This window comes from Arachis hypogaea, chromosome 12, assembly GCF_003086295.3.
Source record: "Arachis hypogaea cultivar Tifrunner chromosome 12, arahy.Tifrunner.gnm2.J5K5, whole genome shotgun sequence".
Taxonomy (NCBI): Eukaryota; Viridiplantae; Streptophyta; class Magnoliopsida; order Fabales; family Fabaceae; genus Arachis; species Arachis hypogaea.
In genome coordinates this window covers 48,910,301-48,934,772 of record NC_092047.1, presented here as the reverse complement: position 1 = coordinate 48,934,772, position 24,472 = coordinate 48,910,301, and the positions used below count along the sequence as shown (strand labels likewise).

Genomic DNA, 24,472 nt, shown 5'->3' with positions numbered 1-24,472 from the left:
AGGAATCTCAGATCGAAGAACTCTCTTCCAAGAAGCTTGGAGGGGATGTTGCAGAAAGGAGCAATGTTGCGGAAGTAAACAAAAAGTTGGAGGAAACTGATCAAGAAGTGGATTCCATCACTAGTGATTTTTTGCCCACCTTGATCAATCCCCTTGACGATCCTGTTGAACCTTCCCCCAGTAGATTGGAAAGCAAAGTTGAGGAGGACGTACAACCTCCAAGGCCTAGTGCGAGTGAAGAACTGGGAGGAGTATTCCAAGCAACAAACGCTCCTATTTATAATGATTCCGAATCAACATATGATCCTTTCGAGTTTGAAGAATCCTTCCCCGAATTGTCTGGATTCGATAATGAGGTAGATTTTACTTTGCCTCCTATCTATGATGAGAGTGATGGGGAAGAAATAGAAGAAATTGGTGAAGAGGAATGTGAACTTGAGGAAGCTTGGCATGAGGAGGAATTTGAAGAAGCTCGCCAAGTGGTGGAAACCTCTAGAAAAGGATGGACGGGAGTAGAGCATGCTTTATCAAGATCTTTGGGAACTCCTCCACCTAGTTCGTCATCCAATCCTCCGCTTGAGTGGGTAAAACTTTTAACTCTCAGCTTTATAATCCCACTTGAGTATGGTTTGCTTGAAACGGATGGCCAACTTAGGGCGCTTTGTGGAATTAAGCGAAAGAGGAGGATGTTTAGTGGTTGGCGTTCTAAATCTAGGCTCATTATGGTGGGAAGCTCGAAATTAGAGAGCATGGATTGGTGCAATGCTAAATTAAATGGGTCTAGGAGAGTAGTTTGGTGCCTCCATGAGAATTCTGTTTTCTCGTTGCCCGGACAAAGTCAAGGCAATCAACTAGAAGATGGGTGCGAGGACAAGATATGGGATCCTGGATTATCCTATGATAGTCGTTTTCGGGAGCTCAAGTCTTGGAGAGAACCTCACCAAAGCTTCATGAAGAAGGTTGGAAATTCTGACAACCGATTGAAGGACAAGCACTTTTGGAGGTTCAAGGATGGATACAAGCATAAGCCACCTTGATAAGAAGCCTCCCGATGTCCAACTTAAGGACTTAAACTAAAAGCGCTTGGTGGGAGACACCCCACCATGGTAAACTCTTTCCATTCTCTTGTAGATATAATGAATGAATGAATTGGGTTCCATTGTATATGGTTTCTTTACTTCTTGGTATATTTCTCTTTGTTTAACTAAGGTGTTTATGCATTTTGTGCTTTAATGAGGGATGAATCTTTGAATTGGGTTTTTGCTTAAATTGCAAGTTTTCTCAAGTTGTTTGAAAATTGTCCCTATGTCTCAAAATGTGCTTAATCTTACACCTTAGCTTGTTCTAGAGTTTTAAAGAAGGATGAGAAGTTATGAGATCTTTTGATGCTCATTGAAAAAAAAAAAAGCCACGCGCAAGCGCAAGGCGCGCGCGCGAGTCGGCTGCTCATTCAAGTTTTCTGGGCCAAGGACCAGAGAGTTGCGCCACTTTTGGGCCAACTCTGTGCCTCAACCCACGCGAACGCACGCTGTACGCGTCCGCGTCACCCCCTATTTCTTTGACCACGCGTTAGCGTACTTCACGCCTCCGCGCCCATCCAATAAGCTCAAGCCATCCACGCGAACGCGCATACTGCGCGCGCGCATCGATGCGTCTTAGCATCATCCAGGCCAAAGGACCCGAGAGTTGTGCCAACTCTGGGCCTCTTTTGTGCCTTCAGCCCAGCACACCCGCGCCGACGCGCACCTTGCGCGTCCGCGCCCATTCCGATTCCTTCGTCTACGCGCAAGCGCGCATGGCGCTCCCGCGCTGTTCTTCCATTTCTACCACCCACGCTAACGCGCACAGTGCGCGCGCGCGTGGATTCGAATTTTCACTTACCCCAGAGACGCGAAGCCCTAGCACATTCGCGCATCACACCCTTCCCACCCCCAACGTTCCATTTTCTTCTCCCATTCAACCTCCCTCCCTGAGCGACCAACAACCGGCTGTCCTCCGGCGAGCGTTCTGTCACCGTCGCCACCGCCGCCACCATCGCCTCACCCTCTTCTCACTCTTTCTTTCTCTTCCACTCAACCCTCCACTCTGTCTCTGCCCTCTGTGCCACCCAGCACCGCCGCGACCACCATTGTCGCTGGCGCAAGCTCAGCGGTGCAACCCGATAGCCGCACTGCTCTGGCCGGTTCTCCCTCTCACCAACGCACTTCACTTTCTTCTCCCTTTTTCTCTGTTCAGTCTCTGCAACCAGGTTCATACCCTCTCCTGTTCTACTTCTTCTTTTGCTGTTTACTGTAATTGCATTAGCGTAGTTAGAATTAGCTTAATTAGATTAGATTAGTTAGTTTAGTTTAAATTAGGTGGTTAGCGAATCTGGGCTGAGTAGTGGATTTAGGCATTGTTTGAATTTCTGTCGCTGTATCGAATTGCTTTGTTTCACCGCTGTGCCATATGCTCATTTGGGCTAGTTGATGCTGATGCATTAACTTGATTTGGCTTGCTGTTGTCAAATGTTGCTTTAATCATGGATATTGGCTGCTCATTTGTTCATAACTACTTCTTGGCTGGTTTAGTTTGAAGTATTTTCTATTGCTCTGCTTGCTGCTGTTTGTGCTACATTATTGGCTTGTTCACCCATTCATATGGATTCAAACCTGATTTCTGTGTTTCTGGTTCCTTCATGAATCCATATGGAGTTTGTTGCGCCTGTTTAAATTTGGGGATTAGCCAATTTGCTACTGAAATGCTGCCGGATTTTCATTAACCACAGTTTTTGTGTTGATCTTGTTTGATGAATGTAACGGCCCTAGTTGATGAATTCTGTTCAATTAGAGTTCTGTTGCTTAAATGGGTTTTGAAAACTCCTCAAGAACAAGTTCTTTGGTCATGCTTTTCATATTCTTGCTTGTTATTCATGCTGATTTGCTACTATGCATTGCATAGTTGAGTAAGCTTTTCGATTGGCCATTGCTTGTAAATCTTTTAAAGTTTCATGCCTCTTTTACATCAACACACGGGTTGGAGCTTTTTAATCTATTTGGCTGTTTTAATTCGCGCTATTCATGCACAATTTGCATTAAGCCGCATAGACCACAAGATTTTCCACTTTTCTCTCGACTTGTGACATTGATGCATCATTGAATTTAGTGTTGCATGCTTCTTGATTGATTCATTCCCTAATGAACTGATTCTACCAACACAAATTCATATGATTCTAGTGATCTTTACATTGATTGGTGACTTATTTTCATATTAGTTGCTTTCTAGCAATGTCTTATTTCATCATCAATGACTTCTTGCAATTCATGATTGTGAGTGTGCTTACAGCCTTGTTTTGTGCATTCCTTTTGAACTGAGATAGTAATCACCATATCACTAATTTTCAACTGATTTCTAACTTTGACCTGTTTAACCGATTGACTTCTTTGGTTTTCAACTTAACTCTTTATGTCATTCTTTTGGATATGGTGCTTTCTGAACTCGGTAAACGAATAATGTGCAAAATATGGTTTAAATTCTTGGTTTGAAATCTGGTTAGAATTCTGTGTTTTGTTACTTGCATTCCAAGAAATCTCCTTTCTTTATTCACTTCATGAATATGTTTTACTTTGAGTGCTTTATATCTACTTGGCTATATGCTTATATTATATTACCTCTGTTTTTCAGGATGTCGGATAAAGAAAAAGCCATAGCCACCACTTCCAAAAAGAGGAAGCGCTCCAAGACCTCTACCCCCTCAATATATGCTAATTATGCAAAGAACCCGCTGAATGATGAAGATATAGAAAATCAGTCACTTCCATCCACTGATTCAATCAAATTCCCCAACCTCTACTGCGAGCTACGCTTCTCCCGTTATACAAAGAAAAACTTGAACATTGAGAAGAAGCTGAATCTTCCCAATGACGTGAGGCGTGCTATAAACGCCCGTATTTCAGAGTTGGGATTGGATTTTGTTGATAGGGACCTAGGAAGGATCAACATCTCATGGGTTAAAGAGTTCTACTGTAACTTCTTCCGGGTAAACTTGGAATCAGTGCACGTAAGGGGTAGAGAAATTATGATCACTGAAGAGGCTATAGCGGATGCACTGCTTTGCAGAGTTGGTACTCCTGAGACTTGTGCCTATCAGCAGGCAGATGTGGCTATCCTTTCCATGACCTTTGACTATGAGGCGCTTAAGCGCGTGATTGCTACACCAGATGCTCCTTGGGTGATGGATGCGAACAACAAGAAGCCCAAGGAGATGCTATTTGCATATCTGACTAGGGAGGCTAGGACCTGGCAGCAGATCTTCGCCCACTACGTCCTGCCTACCACTCACTTCTCAGAGATCCCGATGGATATGCTGACTCTGATTGGGTGTGTCAAGGAAGGGAAAGAGGTGTATTTCTCACGGCTGATTAGGCATAGCATGTGGAGAGCTCATATCCACGGCTTGCTACCGTTTCCTACGCTGGTTACCAGCTTGGCTGAGCTGGCTGATGTCCCGTGGGAGGACGATGATGCGACACCACCACCCCCTGATGACGACGATAAGGAAGTTACTATTCCATGGGGTGGATGGGTGCACGAGAAGCCCTCGACCAGACGTCGTTCTCGGGCTAGAGTTGCAGTTGAGGCAGCAGGACCTTCTTCCTCCACGGCGGCAGCAACATCCTTACCACCACCACCAACACCTGAGCTGACTTATCTGTTGGTGCAGTACCTTCTTCGCTTCATGGTGCGCTTCGAGCGTCGTGTCATGCGACGTCTCGACCGCTTAGACCAGGCATTTGCATCACAGGGCATTGAGCTTCCTCCACTTCCAGAGTCTCCCGCTTCTGATGAGCAGGATCATGAGGAGGAGCATACTGAGGAGCCGACACAGTAGGAGAGTACCACTAGAGACGCAGGCCACCACTGAGGTCCAGCGTGACATCCCGGAGCCACAACCAGTACTTGAGCCACAGCTAGTGCCACCTCCAGTTCCACAGTCCGAGCCTGAGCATGAGCCACAGCCTGGTGCGATTGTTGACCCCCATCCCGAGCTTCAGTAGCAGCATCGAGGACGATGCTTAATTCTAAAGTGTGGGGAGGTCACCGCTCGTGACCGGTGTTTGCATTCATGTGGTGAATTTTCAGACTTTTATTTCTATTCGCTACTACTCTATTTTGTTTTATTCCGCACTCTATGTTTTAGGTCATTTTGGGATTACTGTACATATTTATGCCGTTGTAGATACTCTTATTTTGGGTGTTGCACACTCTTAGTATATATATATATTTTGCATCTTGGTTGTGTTTTGCATCCTAGTTGTTGATTGTGATTAGAAAATTAATGGATTACTAAAAATCTAGTTAACCCTTTCTATGAGGAATGTGTTTTGATTGAAAAGGGCAAACTAGGGAAAAAAATTTTTAATCACAATATTGCATTAGAATAAGCTTAATTAACAAGATGAAAATTCCCAAGAAACTCATTTTTAGAACACTACCCCAATTGGTTAAAATTTTTTGTAGAACTTGCTTGAGTTATATACATTGTGGATCATGTTTTGAGCTAAGAACACAAGCATGTGAGTTTTGATCCTAATTGTGTGGTTACATCATATAACCACTTATTTTCATTCTTGTGTGCATTATTATCTTCCTATGATTGTAATCCTTGATTTGTTTGAGTCTTTATGTCCATTATTCTGTGTATACACGCATTTATATGATTGAGGCCATTGTTCATATAACTCACTTACCCAAATAGCCAACCTTTTATTTTCCATTGTTAGCCAATTTTGAGCCTATGTTTAACCCACTTATTCTTAAATGTCAGCACATTACAAGCCTAAGTGAAAAACAATAAATATCCCTTAGTTTGGATCTTTGATTAGCTTAGACTAGTGAGAGTGCTCCTTAATTGATTTGGGAGAGTTGGGAACATTGGGTAGAGATAAAAGTGTATATTTGTGTTTTGTTAAAAAATCTTGGGAATTGGGTACATACTTATGCATCAATCATGTTTACACCATACACATTGATGTTCTTGTATATATTTTAGTTAAATAATAATAATAATAATAATAATAATAATAATAATAATAATAATAATAATAATAATATATTTTTGCAATAAAAAAGGGACAAAAATACCCCAAAGTGAAGTTCAATAAAAGTCAATGCATATGTGTGGTGATTAAAAAGAGAAGACATGAGTGTGTGAGAAAAGTGAAGAATGGGTAGTTAGGTTTGTTTAGAATCGTTTAGGTTGTCATAGGTTAGGTGGGAAGTTTAAGATAATCAGATTCAAATTTCTAGCTCACTTGACCATATGCATCCTACCTTGACCCTAACCCCATTAAAACTTATGAGAAAGCCCTCATGATATTTGTATGCATGCATAAATTAATTGTTGATTGTTAGATGAAAAACAAATCTTGGAAAGCATGATTAGGGGAGAATTGAGTGAATCAACCCTATACACTTGAGTGCCTAGAGCGGATACACATCCGGTGAGGGTTCGATCGTTCAATTACATGCTTTCACCCATGATCATCTTTTCTTGCAAGTTTGTGAACTCTTTTAACGATTCAATCCAATTGTGGTTTGCTTGATTGCTAATACCTTAGCCCTTGTGCTTATATGCGTATTCTTGGAAGTTGATTTATTTTGATTAAGCCATTGCATCATGTAGATAGATTGCATTTAGTTAGTGGTTTGCATTGAATAAATGTGATAACCTTTGCTTATTTTTCGATTTTAGCATGAGGACATGCTTAGTTTAAGTGTGGGGAGATTTGATAAACCCCGATTTCGTGGTTTATTTCGTGCTTGTTTTGGGGGATTTATTCACCTTTTCCCACATTTATTCAACGAAATAGCATGGTTTTGTAATTCTCCCTTAAATTTTGCTTAAGTGTAAAAACATGCTTTTTAGGCCCTAATTTGGTGATTTTTATTTCACTTTAATTCCATTCGATGCCTTGATGTGTTTGTTAAGTAATTCCAGGTTCATAAGGCAAGTATTGGATGGAAGAAATGAGGAGAAAAGCATGCAAAGTGGAGAATGCATGAAGAAACAAAGATTTGGAATGCACCAATGGACGCGCACGCGTACAAGGCGCGCACGCGCAAAAGTGGTTTCTTACAAGGACGCGCACGCGTACATGCCGCTTCCGTGCGGGTTGGGAATTTGCCAGCGACGCGCACGCGCACATGACGCGCGCGCGCCGATATTCTTATATGGCCCACTTAATGGCAAAACGCTGGGGGCGATTTCTGAGCTGCCCAGGCCCAAATCCAACTTGTTTCTGAGTGTATTTCATGCAGAATTGAAGTCCAAGCAAAGGGAGAGAAATTAGTTGTAGGTTTAGCATCATGTAATATAGTTTTTAGAGAGAGAAGCTCTCTCTTCTCTCTAAAATTAGGTTAGGATAGTTTAATTTCATCTTAAATTTAGCTTTGATTTCATGTTTTCATCTTGTTTCCTTTATGATCTCTTGTTCCTACTACTTGATTCTCATGTGTTAATTTCCCTTTTTGCTACCTTTTGTGATGATGAACTCATGTTGGATTTGGTTTATGATTTATGCAATTTGATGTTGATGTTTATTTTTATTGTTGATTTGAATAGTGAATTTACTTTCCTTGCTATTAATAGTTGTTAGATTTTATTATTTCTTGCATTTTTACTATGCTTTTCTTGTATGCCTTCCAAGTGTTTGATCAAATGCTTGGAAGGATGTTAGAGTAGATTTTGAGCATTCTTGGCTTGGAAAGAGTAATTGGGCAATCTTGAGTCATGTAAAACCCAACTCATGTTGGTGATCTAGAGTTGTTAGTTAATATTGTTTCCATTGACGCTAATCTTTTGCTAATTCAATTAGTAAGTCGATTAGGACTTTTGGATTGAGATTAGCTAGTCTCATTAGACTTTCTCCCTATTTGTTGGAGTTGACGTAATGAGATAAATTCTTGTTTATATTTGTGACATGATTAATTAATCTTGTTTGACATTCTCCCGATGTGTGAGTTAACTAAATAAGATGAATTAGTCATGCATGACTAGGATAGAAAGCCTATGAACTCAATCCATTGCCATGAATGTCTCTTCCTTTATTAATTGCTTTCTTTAATTACTTGCCTAATTTACTTTTCTTGTCATTTACTCTTCTCGCGCCAATATCAAATCAAAACCCCCTTTACCCCATCATAGCCAATACGCATGCACTCCATTGTATCCTAGGGAGACGACCCGGAGTCTAAATACTTCGGTTATAAATTTATTGGGGTTTGTTACTTGTGACAACCAATATTTTTGATTGGGAGAATTGTTTGTTGGTATAGAACTATACTTGCAACGAGAATTCATTCAATTGAGGAAATTCTATACCGACATGACAATTATCTTAGATCAGCTCCATTTAAGGATTTGTCGTTGGCCAATAGGTTGCTGCGTTCACAAGGCGGGATTCGAACATCCAACACTTGCTTAAGCGAGCTAGTGAGCTAACTACAAGACCAACCCAACTTGGTTAACTCGTGTTTTAGCTTAATTATTTTCAAAATTACATAAATGAATTTATGTTTTTGGATCAGTGCATCACATAATTAAGCCCATGTGGTCTTAGGCATGATGATTGTGGGCAGTTTTTGCTTGCCTCAAGGATGTCGAATACTGCTACCCCAAAGAGAGGTATGGTTACCTTGAAAAGACAAAAGAGAAAGAGAAGTTTTTTTAACAGAAGAGCATAAGATAAAAGTTTATTAAGAGTATATAAAGAAAAGCGTACAAGAGTTGTGTCAACAGTTTACTAAGAAAATCTTAGAGTTAATCTATAGCTCCTACATTAGACACTAAATGCTTGATTAAAGAGAGAGATTGCTTTTATGTAAATCATTATGCTTGGCTTTATGCCTTTAAAATGCTATTGAGAACAAATATGAAAAATGGCGCTTTGCACTTACATGTCCATAAGCGATCATTTTGGTACCTTATACCAAGAAATAATTTTAAAATATACACTAAAAATCAACTCCTAAATAAGTCGTAATGTATTTTATACAATTTCAATATAAATTTTATATTTTAATATATATTATATATGACTGAATGATTTGATGACTAATTTTTTTTTTTCCGATATACGTAGCATGGTTGATTTCTCAATTATGGTATAAGAGGAGGAAAAAGAGCTTTCAAGTGTTTAACTAGGATTGCACTTGTGTTGTTTGTGTTTGAATCTTGTTAATCAGACAATCATATTATTTGTACACTAAAATTAACTACTAAAATTAGCCACTAATATAAAATATATGTTTGAATATAAAATACATATTAAAAATAAGTTAAACAATATATATATTTGTACATAAATACATGATAGCTGATTTTGGTGGCTGATTTTAGTGTACAAATAACATTTTTGTAAACCAATTGTTTAGTGATAAGGTTTATTTTACAACCATACTACATGTACACTAAAATCAAATCAGCTACTAATATAAAATACATGATGAAATATAAATACACATTGAAAATAAATTAAATCACATATATATTTATACACAAATATATTAATAGTTATTTTAGTGATTAATTTTAGTGTACAAACAGCATTTTTGTTTATTTTATGACTTATGCCACCAGCTGTAAATCAAAGACTCATAAGAGAGATGGTAAAGTAGTTATCCAATAAGAACATATTTTCACATATATTTGCATTTAATTCATGTATTTTCATATAGTTTTATTTAGCATCTTGATTAATAGTTTTAATAGAGATTGTGTCATTCTTAAATTTCATGCATGTTAGGCATCTATAGGATTTTTGGTATTTTGTAGGATTTGTGAAAAAATCAAAGAAAGAAATGAAAAGAAGCAAAATAATTTAATTGATCAGGAGTATGGTGCTGAAATTTCTCAGCTATTTGTCTTATTTTGACAATATCTATCTCATCCGAAGTCCTGTTAATATGGCTCCACTTGAATATGAAACCAGCCACGAGAGATTTAATGATACATCAAGATCTTTCAAATATTCCATCAGACCAGAAATAACCAACGTTTTCAAACCCAAATATTCCATCACACCAAAAAGAACCAAGGTTTTCAAATGAGCTTGACGCTAATCTACTATAAATTTATATGATTTGATTCTCTATTCAAAAAAGCCTAATTGGGATGATTCAAGAGCCTAAAATAAAGCCCAAGCTGTCTACTTTCATCTGATGTCTGAATTACTTGCATATAGGCAATTGGCTAAGATCAATCTTCAATGATACTTTCTCTTGATGAATCAATCGTTCAAGAACTATCCGAACCTTGGGCAGATGCCCTTGTGGTGACACTCTTGGGTAAGAGGATTGGCCTCAAGATTATGCAAGGAAGGTTATAGCATCTAAGGAAGCCACAAGAAGACTTCGATTTGATGCATGTTGGGAACTGGGTACTGCATGGTGAAATTCATTATTCAAGATGATCGTTAACAGGTAATTTATGGAGGTCCTAGGGTCATTGAACCACTGACTCAATGACCAAATGTCTCGACTGAGTCAATTGCCGGTCCAAATATGATAAACTATAAATGGCAGCTCGTGAGTCTGAGTTACTCAACTTTGGTCTCAACCACCACTGGAAGTCGTGGATGTGGTTCACAAGGATTTATCACTTTTGAGCTAATTTTCTATTTTTATTTTTTTATTATTTACGTTTCATATATATATATATATATTCACCTGCCGACCAAAGAAAAAAAAAGCATGGCCTGGCATATGACATTTATCATATTTAAACCATAAATAAACAAGTCTTCAATTTGACACCAAAATAAAAATTAAAAAAGGGTATATTTCTAACCGTTTGTCCATTATGATTGTAGGGAGTTGCCATCAAAAATTGTTCCTCGGAGAAAAAAAAAATTAGCATTGACGGTTGAAATTTCCAATCCATGCAATTTCTCAAGGAGCTCTGTCAAATGGCTTTGTATCATTGTAACAAATATCCCATACAGCTTCCATAGAATCTTCGGCAGCTGAACCAGCACAATTGGGGTTTGAAGACAGAGATTTCAAAACTCTTCTTTTGATACATTCCTTCATGTTCCATTATATTAAAATTAGTAATTAATAACTTCCAACGTATATAATTTCTAGAACATAAAATATAATCCATTGAGAATAGCACCAGTGCGTCAATTAAATAAGATTTAATGTAACATAAATTGCAAAATAGTACCTACCTTTTCAAAACAATTAAATTATTTTAAGGTTCCATTTTCCACTTCTGATGCCAATCATGCAAAGATGAAGTTCAATAAAGGGTAAAATATACTTTTTTATCCTTGAAGTTTGGCAAAAGTTTCAAAAATACCCCTAAGTTTTATTTTGTTTCAATTTTATCCCAGAAGTTTTCGATTTGCATCAAATATACCTTCAACGGCTAAATTTTCAAAAAATTTAAGACCAATCTAATAACAATGCATGAAAATTATACTTGATTTGCTTATGTTAAGTGTTGTTCTTATGAAATTGTTGTTGAATTGGTCTTAAATTTTTTGAAAAATTAGCCGTCTAGAGTATATTTGATATAAATGGAAAACTTTTGGGACAAAATTGGAATAAAATAAAACTTAGGGGTATTTTTGAAACTGTTGTCAAACTTCAGGGACAAAAAGTATACTTTACCTTTCAATTAAATAAAGGTTCAAGAAACATTTTTCTTATTCAACGGTAAATACATATAACATTTTGAAGAATATTAGAGGGTCATCAGAATTTATTATTTTTGGTCATCAATTAACCATCCATGTTTAAAAGTATGGGCTAAAGTATATTTTTAGATTATTAAACGAAAGGAATTCAGTTGATAACTAAAAGTGATGGCCAAAAATAATAAATTATGATGGCCTTCTAGCATTTCTCTTTTTGTAATGCTCAATATTTCATCTTAATATTTTAAGAAACACGTCATGATACATAGTTTCCATATTTTATACTCCTGTTACCCTTCACTTAAATTCAATCTCATGATGTGAACCTTTTAGACTTGGTTCATCCAAGCCAAAGGAACATCAGCATTACAAGTAATTAGGTCTATTAAAAGTAAATATTTCAAGTCAAATTCAAATCCTTCCCTGGGCATTCAACTCTCTATTTCTTACAATTTTTTACCCACACTATTCATTTATGGATTTAACGACCAACAAATCAATATTCAACAAAAATGAACCACCTCAAGTAAAGGCAGACTAGATAGTAAATTAAGAACTTCTAAGCATAAATTGCATATTATTTTACAATGGAATTTGGAACTAGCATGAATGATAAATTTAATCCAAATATAATATTTCAAGATATGCCAAAACAATTTATTTTCTCAAGGAAATAGCAACGGCAACGTCATTCAGTTACCTCTACCAAAAAATACTAAAGATAAAAGGGACTGCAAAAAGGAAATTGACAGCAGACATATTCAATATTCCATCAACAAGGATATATACTACAAACAATTTTTAATACCATCCCTAGAAAACAATGGAAAACTTCAATCAATAAATTGACAACTTCAATTGGCCTATGATTTTAAAACTAGCTATTTACTTGCTTGTAACCTTGTACTTAGATTGATCAAATGATATCTCATGTACTTATCACACATTAGACTAATACTAAGTAATTCAACAGAAACCTTTGTCGTCTGGAGCACCTGGTTAATGGACTGTTTGAGTATTTTGGAAACTAACCTACAACTGGACTTCCGTTCTTTATTTTAATCTTTTAATAATAAACTGATGCACCATAGCTTACATGGGTGACTAAGGAAGGAGTCTTAAATTGTAGGAAGACTGCAAGAGGATTCTTTGGCATCCACTTGTCAAGTAATGAAATAATCATAATAATAACAAAGGATCCTCAATTTTATGTTTTGAAAGGCTGCAAAAGATTTCAGTGCAACATAATTCATTTTGCATCCATAATTCCCCAATTGAGGTTAACTCTTCTGGGGAAGACTTTATAGAACTTAGATAATTTCTCCGCAGTTGACATGTATTGTATTGTATTGAGAATTAGACATAACAATTAAAACGATGCAGGATGTAAATCTATTGGAAGATTCAACTGTAATAAAAGTTATATATTAACGGAGAACAAAAGATAAAAGTATACCGGTTCATGCCCTCTTAATTTCATATGACCACGAAGTAGTTCCCGCTTGAAATGGCAATCACCAGATAGATGACCAGCTCGTATCTGTTTTATCAAATTGTTGAAGAAAACTGAACAGGAATGGCATAAGTTATAGAAACCCATCAAACTTAATATTGGTTCGAAAATACTGTAGGATACAGACCTCACTACAAGCTTGCTGAGCACAATCACTCCAATCTATATTGACAGCACGACAGTCATCAAATGCATTAATTAGTTCATGAATTACCACCTGGTCGACCTCATCTTGAATTCGCATATAGTTGCTACATACAAGTACCTGGCAACAAACAAAACGGAGGATCAAATTAACGTTAGGTCGTTGCAAACCTTGCCATTCAACAAAGACGCATTGAGTACAAATATGAGCTCAACAGCAAAAATAAGCAAAAAGGTTTACTTATTAGTATTAACACCTTATTTTCCTTGCAAATAACAACAAATACTTTACACAGGAGCTGTGTTGGATCTTCATATAGCTCGGGAAGTAATGGCCATCTTGATAAATTTTTAAGTGTCCTTGACAAATACATATCATTTTTCCCACAAATATTATTAAAACATTGTACAACCACTCCAAAATTCATGGTTAAGATCTGAAATCAGATTATGTTCCGAATGCTATAGTAGATTAAACATAATTACCAAGCAAAGTGGAACCTAAAGAGAAAAGTACAAAATAAATTCCCAAAAAGAATTACGTACCCCAGAACCAGGTACAAAACCACCAGTGCCATGCGCCCCTTTGCACTCAGAAGCCTTGAAAAAATTGTCACTCACAGGACACCCAGCTTTTGCCAGGCGTTGCCTCAAGAATTTCACCATTGGAACTGTCCAAACAATGAAATAACACACCAACAATTAAGTCAAAATCAGCAGAACAAACCAACGAATATTAACATTCAAGAAAATCGAACATTCTATTGATAATCAAAGTTCTCCTGTTCCTCTTAAGCAAATATTAAAAACTGGGAAAACCAATTCGAAAGAAACACTCCTATCAAATTGAGCTCCTTTGTTTTTCTCCTATCTCTAAAAACTGATTGCTTAGGGGGAAAGGCATTTTGAAGAGTTAAAATAACGGAAATTGTAGGATTTATTGATGAAAAAGAACAAATGAAAATAATACGTCGGAAACTCTTTTGAATCATAGCTTGGACTTCCTCGACCGTTTTGACACCCTGTAAACCATGAGGAGAAGAAGGCATCTGTGCCATTGGTTCTGTTTCTGCAAAGAAAAAAAAAACATGAAAATAAAATAGCAGAATCAGATTTCAGCCAATACAATAAAAATAGAACTTGATAGCGTTTCTGGTTGCAGATCATGGCAGATATAATGCCAAAAATGGCATAAATAATGGCAGACTGAAAACTTTCAAAAGATAAAAAAGGAGAAAAAAGCCAACATAGATATTTTCTTGTCGAGTTTTTAGTAATCTTCGAAGAAGAAAGAACAGAATTGAGCTCCATAATCAGGGCATACAGCTATGGCGACCGCAAAGAATGCAGAGGAGGCGATGGCGAAGATCACGCGGCAGCGACAACCACAAGCAAAGAGAGGGCAGCGAGGGCGATGAGCAAATTGGCGGCAGAGAGAGCAAAGACGAGCAGCGACAGGAGCAGAGGTAGAAGGCACTAGGGCTGCACATAGGTTTCATTAATTCATAAACCAATAATCAAAAATTTAATTTTGGTTAATTAATCAAATTTGATTTTATACTATAAAATTGATTATTTCTTTTTTTTTTTTTTTTTACCAAAGATAGGAGACTCGAACCCGCAACCTCTTAATTGAGTATGGGGAGACTATGCTATTTGACCTATAACTCATTGGCTATAAAATTGATTATTAACCAGTTATAAAATTTAAAAATTAATTTTTATCTGATTATAAAAATAAAAATTTTTAAAAAATAATTGATTTTTAAATAGAAAAATAAAATCGGTTTTTGAATAAAAATCAGTTTTTGATAAAAAAAAATTGTTTTTTTGTTAAAAAATATTTTTAATTTAAAAAATTAAAATTAAATATTATCAAAATTTGATTTTTATTATTGATTTTTTTAATTTGGTTTTAGTTAACTAATTTTAAAAAATATGGATATATTTTAAAATTGTTTTGTTAAATTGGTTAACCAAAATATAATTATAATTTTTTAACCGGTTAACCATATTTTGGTTTTTTTATTGTACACCCCTAGTAGAAGCGATGTCGATGAGCAAAGAGGAATCAGCGACAGCAGAAACAGATCAAGCTTGAAGGGTGTCCATCGCCAGCGGAGAAGTTGTAACACCATATCACCCAAGCCTTCCCTCTAGCCGTAAAGCGAAGGATAACAAAGTGCCACGACAGATCTAAAGCTCATAATATAGTATATATTTAAGAATTTATATAACTAGAAGTCCAATGAAGGAATAAAAGCTCAAAGTCGTATAAAGTGGAATTACAAAACGCGAAACGTTCACACACGATAACTAAACGCATAAGTACGAACAGAACAAGACATAATACATATAAAACTTTGTAGATAGCTCCAGGATGCATAAGGTAATAATTAAAGTAAACAAGATATATACAAATAAGATATCAAGCTCCTGACTCAACTTGCAAAGTCAAGGCTGGTCGGAGTATAATTACATACATGCATGCATATATATATTTACAAAACATACCAAGGTACATCAAGTAAATACCTAGTTTTCCAAAAAGCTTCTAAAAGTATTAAACATTAAGTACAAGTGGAGAGGAGTCTATAAACATATGTATACATAGTAAAAAGACAAAAGATGACATCCCAACTTCGCTTGCTATAGGAACCTCCAGACACTCACCAAGGTGCCTCTCAACCTACATTTGAAAAACGACAACATATGTATGGAATGAGAACTGGAGGTTCTCAGCATGGTAATGGTGCCCACATAAATAATATATAAGGTCTCAGAAAAGCCAGAGGCAATCCTAGAACTCCGACACTCAAAATTAAACTTAAGGAATAAACTAAACCAGAAATTAGGTAAACTGTCTAAGGTTCTCAAATTCCAATTCTAATCCTAACTCAACACTTTACTTTTACCTCCTCCAACCCTCTGAAACACCGGTGGAACTACCCTCGTCACGCCTCCGCCATATGAGGGGTCTCTCAGTTGCACAGACATACAATTCAAGCAAGGAAAACACAATTAAAAATGTAAATACATCAAATATGACATATAGCAAGTAAACAGGGATAATCAGTTAGGCAAAGCAAAGTAATCATACTCAAACAAAACATACAGATGCATATGATGTATACCTGCCCTATGGCTGATGATATCATCTGTCGATTACATAGCCAGCCTGATATGTCTTGGTAGCTAACTGTGGACAGTCCCTTTGTACGTATATGCATCCCCAAGCTCAAAAATTATCCATGGAAAGAATCCCAAGTTGACATGGGGGAGACAACACCCCAAAATCAAATATATCCATGGGAAGAATTCCATGCTGACATGGGGGAGACAATACCCGAAGCTCAAATATATGTATGTGCATGTCCATGGGGGAATTCAGGAAGTTAAAGTGCCCAATCACATCCTACGTACAAGGGGTCAACAATTGTCTGGAATCTCAAACACATATATCATGTGATCATTTAATCATAAATTATCAATGTCAATGTCAATCTCTATCTTAACTTATTCAACATTATCATCATTGCTATTAGTTACAGATCATTTATCATTTATCACTTCATTGTCTTAACAACTCAACCATTCACTTCTCAATCTCTTCTCAACTCTCCATTTAACTCCTTCAACATGCTCACCCTTTAACTAAAGCTTGAAGATTTGCTAACAGATTCTAAACGGGTGTTAAAAAAGTTTTGAAAGATAGAGGATTAATTTAGCAGTAAAAAATTTCATTATTGACAAAAAAAAGGGGCTCGCGTATGGGAGACTGTGTTTGTGTACGCGAGATTGCAAAATAGGGGGCTCACATACGCGAGATGGTGAAATAGTGGGGAGTGCTCACGTCGCGTGTATGCGAGGTTTCAAAAATTGGATTCCGTGTACGCAGGCCTTGCCCTACATACGCGAGACTACAAAACAGCGAGCATAGCTCGCATCGTGCGTGCAGGTCGCGTACGCGACTGATAAACCCATATTTTATGATATATTTTGTGCCTAATTTAAGTGACTTATTCATGTTAATTGCATGGTTTTACTTTCCCTTCCTTATTATGTGAGATATGTGAAAAACATGTTTCCTATACTTTAAGAATAATTATTTTAATTACCCTTTATTACCATTCGATGTCGTGATTTGTGTGTTGAGTAGTTTCAGATCTTCTACGGCAGGAATGACTTAAAGGATGGAAAGAAAACATACAAAAATGGAAGGAAAGCACAAAATGGAGTTTTTAAAGAAACTGGCAGCGACGTGAACACGTGGACGACGCGGCCGCATGCCCAGCGCGAAGAGAGCGTGACGCGAATGCGTGAATGACGCGAACGCGCGCCTTGGGCAGAAGCAGATGACGCGGACGCATGACCGAAGCGAACGCGTGATAAGGAAAACTCCAGATGACGCGACCGTGTGACCCACGCGGATGCGTGACAGAGGCCACGCACCAGAATTTACAGAAAATGCTCCCAACGATTTCTGGAGCCCTTTTTGGCCCAGATCCAAGTACAGAAAGCACAAATTAGAGGTTATAAAGTGGGGGAATGCATCCATTCAAGAGCAGAGTCTCCAATTATTTACTTTTGATGATTTAGATGTAGTTTTTAGAGAGAGGTTCTCTCCTCTCTCTCTTAAGATTAGGATTTAGTTCTTGCTTTCATGATTATCCCTTTTTATCAGGTTCAACTTTCCTTTTTATTATCTTCTCAATTTAATTTATGAACTTTTCTATGTTACAGATAATTCTCTTAATTAATGTTATTTGAGGTATTTCAGTTTATGATCGCTCTCTTTTATTTATATTACCGTTACTTCCAATCTGAAGATACTTCTATTCGAGTAGATTTACTTTTCTCCTTTTGGTCTTGGTTAAGAAATCAGTAACTCAAGAGTTATCAAACTCAACGTGATCGATAATTGTTATCTTTGCTAATTGAATTGAACTTCAATAATTCCAGTCCTTTCTTAGGAATTGACTAGAACATGAAGATCAGACTAATCAATCCACTTGACCTTCCCTTGCTTTAGTAAAGGTTAACTAAGTGGGATTAAGACTCAATTCTCATCACTATTGATAAGGATAATTAGGACAGGACTTCCAATTTCTCATACCTTACCAAAAGTTTATTTTACAGTCATTTACTTATTTTAATTGCAATTTAAATTACTTGCTCCTTACTTTCAAAACCCCAATTTACAATCTTCATAACCAATAATAAGAACATACCTCCCTGCAATTCCTTGAGAAGACGACCCGATGTTTGAATACTTCGGTTATCAATTTTAAAGGGGTTTATTACTTGTGACAACCAAAACGTTTGTACGAAAGGATTTCTGTCGGTTTAGAAACTATATCTACAATGCGACTATTTTTATAAAATTCTTTACCAGCAAAAATCCTAACGTCAGCGACACTCCCCTTTTCATCAAAAGCTATTAAGTCCTTAAAAATCAATTTTGTACACCTAACTTCCGATGTTCATAACTTCCTCTACAAAACTCCAATTTTCACAAACTTTACACTGTTTTAAAGCTCTTGAAATTATCTTTAATTTGAAATAAATTTTATTTAAATCCAAAATCCAAGGCTCAAGTTATGAACCACCGAAGTTTATTAAAAATCTTCTTTTACCAAAATAGTTTCAAACCTCTATTTTCTAATACCTCATTTTCAAACCAAAGTTCCACAATTCAAACAAAACTAAATACCCTCAAAGCAATCCCAACAATAAATTCAACACATATTACACCAACTAAAACCACTAAGTATTCTCAACCCAAACCACATTTAATCATTATTCATTTCAAATCTCATAATCATAACTCAATATCATCATCATTTATCACACATTCTCATTAACATCATTATTCAATACAAATCAACATCAATCATTCATCATACATTTCAATCACTCACTGAACAAATTCTAACAAGTCACTAATTCTCAACCTTCCATATCATACAACTTATCCTATAGTCATCTAGCCTAAATTTTCATGAAACGTTACATGTTATTTATGAGAAACCAAAATCATACCTTGGCCGATTTCTCCTTAATGCCAAAGCACCTCAATCCACAAAATCCCAAGCCTCCACCACCAAGATTTCAGTACCTAAATGTTTAATCCAAGCTTCCAACCTCCTCAAATATGTTCCAAATCACATATACACTACTTAATTCATATCATTGCATCCATATGCACAAGCTCAATACCCAACCTCAGATAATCAAATAATCCACAAGGGTTTGGAGGGTTCTTACCTTACCCACACATCATATGAACAAGACCCATTAGTTTCCTTAAGCTAACTCAAGCCCCAGAACATCAAACCCCAAATTCCGAATTTTAGGAGAGGGTGGCTGAGTGATAAATAGTGAGGTACTTATCAAATTATTTAGTGGACTTTGTAGAGCTCGACGCGGTGGTCGCATGGCCGTAAAGGGTGCAGCGATCGGAGCTCCAGATCAAAAGTTATGAGGGATAGAAATTTGAGTGAAGGTTTGTGTGTTTCACTTGTGTTCTTCCCCCCTCCTTTGTTTTCAGCATGGAACTCATGTTATGAGGGTAGGGAGAGTTAAAGCCAATTCATTAAGTGGTAATAGGTTGGGCCTTGAGCCCAATATGGGCCCGGTAAAACAAAATAGTTATCCTGCAATGGTTATCTTGCAGATCTTAGTCAGGCAAATAGAAAGGTAGTGGTTGTTGTTATAGGCGCATAAAACAAAATAGTAAAGAAAACAATAAAGAATTGATGTAGAAACAATAATGAGAAGTCAGTTAAGGCTTTGGAGATGGTTTATCTTTTCGGATTAATACTTATTACCAACCACTTTAACAATGAGTGATTCATTCTATGGCAAAGCTGTAAGTGATTAATGCCATTGGTTGTGGTCAATTAATCTCCTCTAATCCATATCAAGCACCATTGTCAATGGTCTTTTAATATGAACGAGGATGAAGCTCATGCAATTCACTCTCCCTTGATCCTACTAAAAGTGTGTTGAGTCCATATTTGACAGTAAATTTTGGCTTAAATTGGACGGATTTCATCATATAAACTCACACTTAATCACCAAAATGGCATACTTTTGTATTTGAACCCTAAATTGAATCTAAATGTGAAAACATGCATTTTTGTGCTTAACTTGAGCAATTTAATCCCACTTTTATTCCATCCGATGCCGTGATATATTTTGTGAGTGATTTTAGGTCCAATAGGCATGAATGGCAAGGAAAAAATTGAAGGAAGCATGTAAGAAGGAAGAACACATGAAGAAATCAAAAGAGAAGTACACAGCCAAGTGTGCATACGCACAACCTTCTGTGCGTGTGCACAAGAGCAAAATCAGCAAGTGTGCGTACGCACAACCCTCTGTGCGTACGCACAAGAAGAGAAATAAGCATGCAAGTGTGCATACACACAGATACCAGCGCGTGACTACATTAATGAAGCACGTGGCTCACGATTTTGGGGCCTTTTGGCCTAGTTTTGAGTGTGTTGAATGTAAAACCCGGTTAATTAATGACTAATTAATCTGTAAATTAAAACATACTCTAGAAAATAAGAAATGAGATTTTTATGGTCTAATATGATAGAGAAAATTAAAACGAGAATTTTGACACCAATTTTAAAGAAATCAGCCAAAGATTGGGCCGAACGGGCCAAACCGGGCCAACCAGACCCATGTTGGGCCCAAGGCCCAGCCAAGCATCACTCAATTAAGAGAGTTCAGCACTCTCTCCCCCCTCAAACAAACACACATGCTGAAATTAGAAAGGGAAAAGGGGGAAACATGAAACCCTTGTTCTAATTCACTTCCAACTTTCATTGATCATAACTTTTGACCCGGAGCTCCGATTGACGCACCGTCGAGCTCAACAAAACCCATAAGGTTGTGCAATAGCTAAGCCACATTTTTACCCCTGTTCTTCCATCCCTTGATTTCGAGTTTCTTGGGCAAAAATATTGAAATTGTGATCTCTTTTGTGTTATAGGATCTAATTAACTTGAAGGGAATGCTTATTCTTACCTCCTTGAACCTTGGATGAGGTAAGAGATCTCAAATCCTAATGGGAATTCTGAATTGAAGAATTAGGGTATTGAGTTATTGTGTTTGGGTATGATAATTGTGGTTTAGGAAGTGTGTATGTGCATATTGAAACTTGATAGATATCTTAGAAAGCTTAGAAAGGAGCTTTGTGCTTGGAAATCTTATTTTAGGAGCTTTGAGGCACTAGAAGATGAGGAAAAGTGAAATTTGAAGTGTTCCAGGTTAGACAAAAATCGGCCAAGGTATGGTTTTGGTTTCTTGTATCTAAAATGTAATGTGGTGTGAAAACTTAGGCTAGAGATCCTATGATAGGATTTGAACTATTGAGGTTGTTAATTGGCTGAGGTGAAATGTGTTGTGATGTATGTATCTTGTGGATTTTTAATGTTGATGTGGTTGTTGGATGATGTGAATTAAGTTGAGTATATGGTAATAATGATTGATTAGTTGTGAGTGGTGCGAATTGTTGGTAAAACATATAAAATTGTAAGTGATATGGATTGGTATGCCTAGTTGTTTATAGGGTTGAGGTTCTTGTTGATGAGTATGAAATTGTATGTGATAATTGAAATATATTGATTGATGGGATTGAGCATTGATTGGAAATTGAGAATGTGTAATGTTGATTAAACATTGAATTATTGAATTGAGATTGGCTAAAGTGGAAGAATTGGTGGGTTGATGATTGAATGAGAATTTGAAAATGCTTGATGATGGAAGGGTTGAGTTTTGGTTGGTTTTGAATGAATTTGGAACTGTATGTTTTAGAAATTAGGAGTTTATGAGTTTTGGTAAAAATAGAATTTTTATGAACTTCAATGGATCATATCTTGAGCTATTGTTTTTGGAATTTGATGATTTTTATATCAAATGAAAGATAATTTCATAAGCTTTAAAATGGTTTAAATTTGGTAGAAATCCGAATTTTGTGGAAGGAGATATGATCGTTAAAAGTTTGGTCTTAAAATCTGAATTCTGCAAATTTTGCAGAATTTGTGATTTCTGGTTTGTGTGCGCACGCACAGCCGTGTGCGCACGCACACCCTGTGGAATTCTGGACCTGTGTGTACGCACACACGAGGAAGTGGCTTCTGCTGGGGGCGCTAGCACGCCCCGTGCGCGCACACAATCAATAAGGTTTTGCAAGCTGTGCGTACGCACAGGTTGGGAATGACACTCTGTTGATGGCGCTAGGACACCTTGTGCGCGCACTCAACAATGGAAATTTTACTTTCTGTGCGTACGCACAAGCCTGTGCGCATGCACAGTTTTTGAATATACTTCCGGGCGTGTGCACACACACCCCTATGCGTACGCACACGACCCTGTTCTTTTCTAAAGCTTTTGTTTTCAAGTCTTTCACGTTCCCAACAAGCTTGTAACCTTCCGAGATGTTATTTCACGATTATAAACCCCCAATTTCATCCCTTAAATCTTAGATCAATATAGAATGCCTAGTGATTAAGGGGAAGCTAGGGAAAGGGTAACTTGTGGATGAAGAAAGGAGATATTATGATGAGTTATGATTAATGATGATGATATGAGTTGTTGAGGAGGATGGTGGAGTGCTGAGTATGATACGAGCCGAAAGGGCTGAATGTGTTATGAGCCGAATGGCTGTGTGTGATGCTGGTTTATGGCTGATAATGAATTGTGATTTATAAGCCGGATGGCTGAGATGAATGTTAACGTATGGCTGTGATTGAATGCATATATGCTAAAGAATTATTGATATTATGATTGTTGCACTCTGATAAACCCATATTTCATGATATATTTTGTGCTTAGTTTGAGTGATTTATTCAATCCTTCACCCACTTATTCATGTTAATTGCATGGTTTCACTTTCCCTTCCTTATTATGTGATGTATGTGAAAAACATGTTTCCTATGCTTTTAAATTAATTATTTTAAACACCTTTAATTCCATTCGATGCCGTGATTAGTGTGTTGAGTAGTTTCAGATCTTCTAAGGCAGAAATGACTTAAAGGATGGAAAGGAAACATACAAAAATGGAAGGAAAGTGCAAAACAGAGTTTTGAAGAAACTGGCATTCACGCGATCGCATGGACGACGCGATCGCGTGCCAAGAGCGAAGAAGCAGCGACGCGGCCGCATGACTGACGTGACCGCGTGGCAAGAAAAGCTCCGAATGACGTGATCGCGTGACCCACGCGGACGCGTGACAGAGGCCATGCACCAGAAATTGCAGAAAATGCTCCCAGCGATTTCTGAAGCCCTTTTTGGCCCAAATCCAAGTCCAGAAGGCATAGACCAGAGGTTATGAAGTGAGGGAATGCATCCATTCAGGGAGACTCCACTTTAGTTTAGTTTTCATGATTTAGATTTAGTTTTGAGAGAGGTTCTCTCCTCTCTCTCTTAGGATTAGGATTTAGGACTTCTCTTAGTTTTAAGAGTGACTCTCAATCCCAGGTTTAATGCTCCTTTACTTTAAGCTTCCCTTTTACTTTTATTCATGCCATTATTTTAGTGGATTAATTACTTTTGCTATTTAATTTATGAATTCTTCCATGTTACAGATTACTATTTTGAATTAATGTTATTTGAGGTATTTCAGTTTATGATTGCTTTAGCTTATTTATTAGTTGCAATTATTCCCATATGAGGATAGTTTTATTCCAGCAATTTCACTCTTTTTCTTTTTGGTCTTGGTTAAGAAATCAGTAACTCAGGAGTTATCTTAGCTCAATATAATTGATAACTGTTATCTTTGCTAATTGAACTAAACTTCAATAATCCCAATCTTTTCTTAGAAAATAAATAGGATTCGAAAGTCAAACTAATTAGTCCCTTGACTTTCCTTTGCTTTAGCAAAGGTTGACTAAGTGGAATTAAGATTCAACTCTCATTATTATTGATAAGAATAATTAAGTCTGGACTTCCAATTTCTCATACCTTGCCAAAAGTTTGCTTTACAGTATTTATTTATTTTAATTGCCATTTAAATTATTTGTCATATTTATTCCTTACTCTCAACCCCGATTTACAACCTTCATAGCCAATAATAAGAACATACTTCCCTGCAGTTCCTTGAGAAGACGACCCGAGGTTTGAA

General features: G+C 36.9%; 1 protein-coding gene across 5 annotated transcripts; it reads right to left on the bottom strand.

The window, feature by feature from the left end:
- Positions 1-8,336: 8,336 nt before the first annotated feature.
- LOC112727374 (mitochondrial inner membrane protease ATP23) lies at positions 8,337-14,865 on the bottom strand. Of its 5 annotated transcripts, none has more exons than XR_011868485.1 (7): positions 14,663-14,865; positions 14,309-14,407; positions 13,885-14,009; positions 13,322-13,459; positions 13,138-13,221; positions 10,829-11,064; positions 8,337-8,675 (listed from the first exon to the last, which is right to left on the bottom strand). XR_011868485.1 is itself a non-coding variant. In XM_025777093.3 (6 exons), exons 2-6 carry the CDS (start codon positions 14,394-14,396, stop codon positions 10,930-10,932), a joined length of 570 nt encoding a protein of 189 aa, XP_025632878.1. In that variant the 5' UTR covers positions 14,397-14,407; positions 14,586-14,865; the 3' UTR covers positions 9,878-10,929. The 5 variants fall into 5 exon arrangements, 2 of the variants coding, with proteins under 2 accessions (XP_025632878.1, XP_025632877.1); XR_011868486.1 differs by lacking the exon at positions 8,337-8,675 and adding an exon at positions 9,878-10,421 and having other exon boundaries at positions 14,586-14,865; XR_003812681.2 differs by lacking the exon at positions 8,337-8,675 and adding an exon at positions 9,878-10,421.
- Positions 14,866-24,472: the final 9,607 nt, after the last annotated feature.

Excerpts from the sequence above, each read along its gene's own strand:
- LOC112727374 (XM_025777093.3), bottom strand. The coding sequence starts at position 14,396 with ATGGCACAGATGCCTTCTTCTCCTCATGGTTTACAGGGTGTCAAAACG. Across the intron at positions 13,222-13,321 it reads CTCAGCAAGCTTGTAGTGAG|ATACGAGCTGGTCATCTATC; the intron begins GTCTGTATCCTA and ends TTGATAAAACAG. Across the intron at positions 11,065-13,137 it reads AATTAAGAGGGCATGAACCG|GAATGTATCAAAAGAAGAGT; the intron begins GTATACTTTTAT and ends TGGAACATGAAG.